We start from the raw sequence: 7,957 nt of genomic DNA on the forward strand, positions 1-7,957 counted from the left end.
CACCATGCTGCAGTGCATTTTGTATTCTTAAATGGCATTCAGGTTTTCTGCAATTAGGCTCTTCTGATCTGCCAGCCATTAATCCATCATCAGCGAGCCTAACTGCTGCATCCTGGGAGCACCCCAGTTTTGGAGGAGCTCTGACTCATCTAGCCATCAAGTTGGCCCATTTTTCCTTGCTCACATCAGTTTCAAGAGCACTGTAATGATTCACCTGTCAGTGGTTGATTAGTGTAAATATTAACACTTCTTAAAAAAAAAAAAAAAAAAAAAACATTTCACATTAAAATGTGAAAAGCTGTTCAAAATGCATCACCAGCACTCTGCACAAAGACTCTCCTCTGCAAGTCTTCTTGAATTGCAGGCTTTGTCTGCTGTAACAGTGTAGGTTTGTGCTTCTCAGTTTGGTAAAGCTCTTAGGTCACAATCACAACCTTCATTTCTTCAGCCTTGAAGCAATAAAGCACGACAGACAAAAAGCAGTAATTCAAGAGTCTTGCAATTCCAATTCCTTAAAACTTCAGTACATCACAATAAATATGAAGGAAGCGGCTTTCTGTAGTGATATGTTCTGGGGTATGAGTATGAACTTTGATTATAATCAGTGTGGTAATAAGTCTTTAAAATGCTTTGTATAAATAACTCTTACAAAACATAAAGAAACTGTACACAGGACAGCTTTTCTATATGCTTTAAAATATAGGGTTAAAATTCAAAGTGAATAATACACATTGCCGGCCTCTGGCTTTTATTTTGTTGCAATCTCATTGCGTTCAGGGACTGATAATTAATACAGCTTGCAATGCATTTTTAAGTGAATGTAAACATGCCTGCAATCCCTTAATACAAGGTCACATTTCTTTGTTTTTGCAAGCCAGCGTCAGATGAGAGATGGAGAGAAAACAGGAAATAAATGTGAAGCAAGACGGTTAACTAGCCCGGATAGATACAGTAGGAAGAGAAGGCATACGGTGCTTTGATGAAGCAGAAGTACAAACTGAAAACTGGAAGCCAAAGAACACAGAGGAAGAGACTAAGAAAGAGAGAGAGAGAGACAGAGCGAGAGAGAGAGAGAGACTGAAAGTCTGAAAATGAATTCAGACAAATGGGTGAGGAAGTAGTGGGTGATCACATGGGTGTGGTTGGTTAGCCGTTTCTCCACTAGCCTTGCACACAAGTGACACACAGAGGAGAGCGCTGTGGATGATGAAGCTGCGGATACATCTCTGGACTCGGGCACCTCGCAGGATGGATACAAAGGTAAGCATAATAGCCTGGATGAAAGACTGAATATCCCAGGGCTGAAGGGTGTTTTGGTCTAACCCAAGTGAAAAGAGATTGATGGAGGATGACAGACAAATGGATGAACAGACAGATGGAGAGTGAGTGAGAGTGCAAGATGTGACAAACAGGCAGGCGGGTCAGGCTAGGGGAAGGGGAAGACGTCTGTACAGCCCAGGGGATACAGGCCTCATCTTGACATATGCTCTGGAGTGAAATGAAGATTGGCATGACCTGCTAATCTGAGCTGTCAGAGCTCATGACGGCCACAAATGCTCACCTGTCACACTGTTCCCAGCCCGGAGGATGAGCTGCCACCGGATAGGTCAAAGATCATGATTAATTTTTTTTTTCTTTTTTCACTGGGAGTGGATTCAAGCTAAGTCCCTGGCACAGACTTCCTTTAGCCTCCCTGCCTGCTTCTGTTGCTCATTGTTGGCAGGTGTTGCTATGAAATTATACATCACAATACACTTTTATTTCCTACTTCTGTTTTTTTTTTTTTTGTTTGTTTTGTTTTTGTTTAAGCCGTGGGCAAAATATTGAGGGGGAGGAAGAAATAGCCAACGTTTTCCACTGATGTGGAGGTTGCGGCTCGCCGGTACAAGGATTTCTATTATCATGAAAAGAGTCGTTTTGACATATGCTCCAATGCCATTTTTTAATTGGTGACAGCTAACAAAATATGATGAAGTTAGATCTATACAGCTACAAAGTTTAGCACAGGCATACGTGGGAGGACTGCATCTATAATATGTGGCCTCGATCACTCACATTTGACAAAAAAAAAGTGTCTTATAAAGTCTGACATTCAAAGTAAGAATTTGTTTTCTGCTATGCTGAATGAGGCGTGTGGGTGATGTTGCCGCGTGCTATAGGAGGAAGAGGAAGCTGCCATGTGGCACGAACCCGACTGATTACAGCTTCCTGACTGGTAACTGAGCGGTGCACAATATGTTGGAGAGTGAATACTGTATTGCCTCAATCGTCTACCCGGAGCCTTTCATTCCCAGGGCTAACAACTGTAAGATCATTACATGACTGCAGAGACACAGTACAAATCAGTAGCGTTTTTCTCAGTGCTAATGATCAGCCATTTGTCTGCATGCGGTATGGATGTGCTTGAATATTCTATAACACATGCACCAGAGGATGTAGTCAACGTGTCACCAGTCGTTTTCAAAAGGGCCATCTGAGTTATCTGAGGCGCACTCAGTTACTTTCTACAGTAGATCGTAGAGGTCATTTCAATCCTGTAACCACTGATTGTGTGAAAACTGCACAACAGTTTGTTCAGACAGTAGTTGAGAGCTGCATTCTCTGCATCACTGTTTCACAGCATCTCATGAAAACATGTTTTGTTTTTATTTCTTTCAGATGACTTTGGTTTACTTGAGCATTTTCCTGTTTATGATGTTAAGAGGTGAGTGCCAGAAAATCTGAAGACTTGGCTCACTGAAGTCAAGTGTGAACTTTTTGGGGGTTGAAAGAGACTGTAGATTTCATTACAACCTAATCACCTTGATTAGCTTTAGCAGGGTATCTGTGCAGTAAGCCTATGTTAGGATGCACATTGGCGTATTTGCAGGATTTTTTTGATTGCAGTGTCACATGGGACCAAGAACCAGCCAGGGGAACTTTAGAAAGTTCTAAGAGAAAAAAATGCCAAAGAAAATATCTAAAAAAAAATCAGTCAATTATAATGAGTTTTATTGTCTTGCACCTACAATCATGACATGGTTGCCAGTGCAACAATATGGTTCCGTCATTGAACCACAAAACTGTGATGGGATGGAGCTAAAAACACTGTGTGGCTTCTAACCTTTAGTACAGCTTATTCTGTTCAGTGGTGGTAATAAAGAACTATGTCTGCTTCATTACTTTTTAGGGTTCCCCTTAAAGTAAAGGAGTAAGCAGTGGAGCAAAGCATGTGAAGCTTATGGGGGGTGTTGCATTAACAAAACAAAACTATTTTTCTTGTCTTATTTTTTATCTGTTTAAAGATTAGGAAAAAAAATAGCCTGCAACTTGGGGATTAGCTTGTTAACAGTTACATCTAAGCAACACATCCCATTCATGAAGGTGACAAATTTTAAAAGGATTGGTAAAATTTTAAAAAGTAGAGTGAGCTGTTAATCATTTCTATCTCAGTATATTTTCCCTCGTATGGCTTTATTTGTGTAGTGCTGGCAGCACTGGCCCAAGAAAGTAGAGGTTTTGTGGAGCTTCGGCACTATTTGGAAGGTGCTGAGTGAGTAAACAGACAACAGCCTCTCTGTCCTGTGGTCTTGCACAACAATCCAGCTCTGTTGCACTCAGAGGTTGCCTCACAGGCCCACTCACAAGACTATTACTGTGACATACTCAGTGCATCTGCAGGCCTCGCTACTGTGCCTGGCCAGACACATTCTGAAGTCTGGCCACATTGAGAAAATCACGGGCATTAACAACGCTGTGCTTTGTTCTTGATGTAAAGCGGACAGTATAGGAACCTTCAATGAAAAGTTTGCTTCTACTTTTCTTTAGTTTTTCACATGTGATCTTTTTTCCCCCCACAGTGTCAAGGGCCCAAACTCCTGCACCTGCAACTGCACCCACAGATGCAAAGCAGGCTGAATCGACATTTACAATAAACCCTGGTATCTATCTATCTATCTATCTATCTATCTATCTATCTGTCTGTCTGTCTGTCTGTCCATCTAATTCAGTTTCTTTCTGTGTGTAAAAGGAGAAGCAGTGGAAAAGAGAACAACTAGAGATATTAACAGCTCCCTGGAAACTATACCTGAAAAACCCACAAACCAGCAAGCAAACGTCTCCCTCAGTGTTACCACATCACGAATAGAGACTTCAGCAGGTAGTTTGTCTTGTGTGTGTCTAACCCCATTATTTCACTTCTGCATGCTATTTTTCTCATCGTACATATTCATCCTCTTTAGCTTCAAGTACAAAAGCAACAAGTCAACCAAAGCTCACATCAACTTCAGGTATGAGTCTTTACCCTCTGCCTTGCCTAACCTATGTATGTTCAAACATCAAGAGTCAGTAGAGCCATTAAGTTTAGCTAGTAGACCACGCTAGCAAACTGTATCATCACCAGACACTGACAAAAATAGAGCGAGAGAGAGCACTTGAGGTAGAGAAAATGCTACATTCTGAAAAGCATACATTTCCTTTGAGACTCATTCTACTGAAACATTTAGAAATTTAATTAGTTAAACATAAGACTGAATCTGGAGTTTGATGAGAGGTAACTGTAAGCTATGGAGTCAATATGTCCCCAAAATAAAAAAGTTTTAACTTGTAAATTATTACATATTCAGTAGAGATGAAAAAAAAAGTACAATGTAGTAATTTTTTCCCCTTTTTTTCCAGCATCTGCAGTGAAAACCAACCCTCCTGCACCCGAGAAAACCATCGGTAAAAGGAACACTAAAGTTGTCTGGAGTAATGGAAAAATTTCCCCTATTCCTTAGTTACCCTAAATGCCACAGGCATCGTGGTTCTATTGTTATCTCATGGCAGACTGTGACAGTATCACAATTCCCCGTCTTCCAAACAAACCCACAGCGTAGTGATAGAACAGAGCACCTCACTTCCTCTCTTGCTAACAGATTAATGTTTGATTGTACCTTATGCAAGAAGAGATAAGATATTTGTGTCCTCATGCTGTGCCGGCTTACCATAGATAGGTTTTTGATACGCCATCAACAGCATGTCAGCAGAGCCAGTAGATCTCTCATGCCATCTCTGACAGCTGTTCCCCACTGAGCCTCTTTTTTTGTTCCTATAGATATTTCCTCTGTTCAACAGTCAACCTTAAGTCAATACTTTTTTTCTTCTTCTTTTACTCCATATAGAGTGGAAGTCAGAGTGGGACAAAGATTTCACCTATGGTAAGAAGCTTCTCTTTGATTGTGTTTGATTGTGTGTTGTTACTCGTTTTCTGTGGTTATTTAATTTGTTTTTTATATACTTAGATTATAAGTCCCTGAGTTATGCTGGACTGGTCATTGCAGCAGTGCTGTTCGTCTTTGGCATATTGGTCATTACCTGTAAGTATCTGAAAATCTGAAAGCTATTTTTGTGCTTTGCAATTTCTTGTAATAGTCTACCAACTTCTTTACTCTTTTGCTTATGTTTGGACTGTAGGTGGAAAGTTCAATCGACTGCCCAAATGCCACAAGAGGTCAACAAAGTAAGTAATTACATTTGTAACTTTTGTTTTATCAGTACAAAATTCGTATACAGTTAAACATCAAAAAATGTCTGGCTATACGCTGATGTGAAAAAAAGAAAGTGCACCTTCCAAAGTCTAAAGTTTTTCATTTCAGGATGTAATAATAAAAAAAATAATCTGGTCCTTGCCAGGTTCTAAAATAATTTAAATACAACCTGCAGAAGCAGTGTGTGAATTCAATAGCTTGTATAACCACCTTTAGCAGTAATAACTTGAATTACTTGTTTGCTGCTCGACTTTGACGCTTTTCTTTTTCAGCCATGCTGTTGTAAATCCAGAGCTGTGTTTGGGATCATTGTCCTGTTGCACGGCTCAGTTTCATCAGTGTTAGTTATCAGACAGATGACCTCACAGATGTCTAGAATATTTTGGTTTACAGGGGAATTCATAGTAGACTCAGTCACTGAGTCAGTTCTGCAGACAAAGGAAATTCCAAGGTCCTTTGTCTGCAGAACAAGCTCAAATCATCACCACTCCACTACAGTGTTTGACATTTGGTATTGGATGTTTGCGATGAACATGATGTTGTGCATTACATCTCGATTTTATTTAGTCTTCTCTGTCTAAAGGAAGTTGTTCCAAAAGTCTTGTGGTTTATTCAAATGCAGCTTTACAAATTTAAGCTATGCTAGAAGAGGTTTTCTCCAAGCAACCCTTTCAAAAAGGACATATTTGTTTAGTTTTTTTCTAATGGTACTGTAACATATAGCATGCTAACAGAGGCCTGTATTGTTTGAGGTGAGCTTTTGGGGTTTTTGCAGTTTCTGTAAGCACTGCACAATCTGACCTTGTGGGGAATTTGCTTGTATATCCACTGCTGAGAAGATTGGCAGCTGTCCAAAATGTTTTCCACTTGTGAATAATCTTTATCGCCACAGAGTGATGGACAAATTGTTTGGAAATGGCTTTCCCAGATTGATGGGTAGCAACAATTGCTTCCCTAAGATCAATGCTGATGTCTTTCCTCCTTGGCATTGTGTGAATGCTCCAGCAAACTTCCAAAACTTCAGTTTTTATAGAAGTTCTAATACTGGCTGATCAGTTACGCAAGTATACTTGACTAGCAGCACCTGGTTGGTACTTAGCATCTTGATTCTTTTGGAAGCATTAAATGTGTACTTTATTTTTCTTCTTTTCCTGAGCCAAACCCTTGGAAGTCACCTGACTCTATATGGGCCCATTGTGCATGAGGAGCATCTCTCCTTGTGCTGTTGGGAAACTGCATTTGGATGATTTAAATAGTTAATATCAGAGGCTACTTGTTGATATATAGCAATGAGTCACTTCAGTCATAATAGCTCAACAGAATGCTGACTGAAATCTCTTTGATGATTAATAGATCAAAGGGATTATCATTAAGCTGTTTGTAGGGCAGAACTGCAACAGATCTTGTTTTTTTTCCTCATATTTAGGTTTGATGAATATCATTGATTGCTGAAATACTGTTTGATTCTTTAAGAGTAATGCCTTCCTCCTCCCCCCCCCCTTCTTTTTTTTTTGTCCAGGTCATACCGGGTAGCCCAAGGATAAGGAGAGAGCACGTATGAATTCAGTAACCAAAGAAAACAGCTGCAAGAAAACAACCAGGAATCCATCAATAGAAAAACACCTGACAGTCTGTGTGTGCGTGAATGTGGACTGACACACTGCTTAGTAACTGTCATAGAAAAACAATAAATAAACATGGAAATCATGACTCGTGCTGACAAGTTAAAAAAGTGGAACCATCATCCGGTTCATCATGGTCAACTATTTCAATAGTTGGCAAGAAAAATTCCTTTAAAAAGTTAAGTGATTATTTATCCGGGACAATAATGAATAGATGAATCCCATTTTAATCAAACCTTCAGCCATGAAGCAGGCCGGTTTCTAATGACCTTTGCATCTTGTAACTAATGCCATAGCCACGGGCAGTGTCTCACAGCTCGGATTTATTATTAAAGGTTATGAGGAATAACCCCGCATCATCTCATATTTGACAATCTCGCACAGCCCTTTTCACTGTTCTGTGAGGATATAAAAATAAAAGTTAGCTCACTTCATCATAGCTCCCACACTCGCTTTACACTTTGAATCTTAACGAAAAAGGATGTTTAGTAAGAGTGGCTAAGCCTCTTAGTGGCTCTATGCTTGTAAGTGAGTAAAGCCCTAGATTAAACAACATCCATTGGCACATTATCTCTGTATCCATATGGCATCAAAATTATGCAAACAAGAAACTGGGAGAAGGCATGCAGATTTCATAACACATTTATTAAAAAACAAACACAATCCAGAGCGCAGCATAGATACACAATATACAGTAGTATGTTGTAATCACCAGCAGAAGAAAATCAAGGTGACTGCAGCTGTGCAAACAGATCCAATTCATAATATTCTGTCACCTACAGTTTTCCTGTGAGCTATCACACATGTACATATATTGTGAATAATTAC

At 39.7% G+C, this 7,957-nt stretch overlaps 1 protein-coding gene across 1 annotated transcript; it reads left to right on the forward strand.

The window, feature by feature from the left end:
• Positions 1-966: 966 nt before the first annotated feature.
• Positions 967-7,478, forward strand: fxyd5 (FXYD domain containing ion transport regulator 5). Its single transcript, XM_040029505.1, has 10 exons — positions 967-1,260; positions 2,659-2,704; positions 3,840-3,920; positions 4,010-4,138; positions 4,221-4,268; positions 4,657-4,701; positions 5,142-5,177; positions 5,262-5,336; positions 5,434-5,479; positions 7,027-7,478. The coding sequence occupies exons 1-10, from the start codon at positions 1,204-1,206 to the stop codon at positions 7,049-7,051; spliced, it is 588 nt and encodes a 195-aa protein (XP_039885439.1). The 5' UTR covers positions 967-1,203; the 3' UTR covers positions 7,052-7,478.
• The last annotated feature ends 479 nt before the right edge of the window (positions 7,479-7,957 follow it).

This window comes from Simochromis diagramma, unplaced genomic scaffold (genome assembly GCF_900408965.1).
Source record: "Simochromis diagramma unplaced genomic scaffold, fSimDia1.1 OVJJ01000361.1, whole genome shotgun sequence".
Lineage (NCBI taxonomy): Eukaryota > Metazoa > Chordata > Actinopteri > Cichliformes > Cichlidae > Simochromis > Simochromis diagramma.

Bases quoted from the DNA above. Each gene is read 5' to 3' on its own strand.
- fxyd5 (XM_040029505.1), top strand. From the start codon at position 1,204: ATGATGAAGCTGCGGATACATCTCTGGACTCGGGCACCTCGCAGGATG. The intron at 3,921-4,009 runs GTATCTATCTAT...TGTGTGTAAAAG, and splicing joins GACATTTACAATAAACCCTG to GAGAAGCAGTGGAAAAGAGA. The intron at 4,269-4,656 runs GTATGAGTCTTT...CTTTTTTTCCAG, and splicing joins AAAGCTCACATCAACTTCAG to CATCTGCAGTGAAAACCAAC.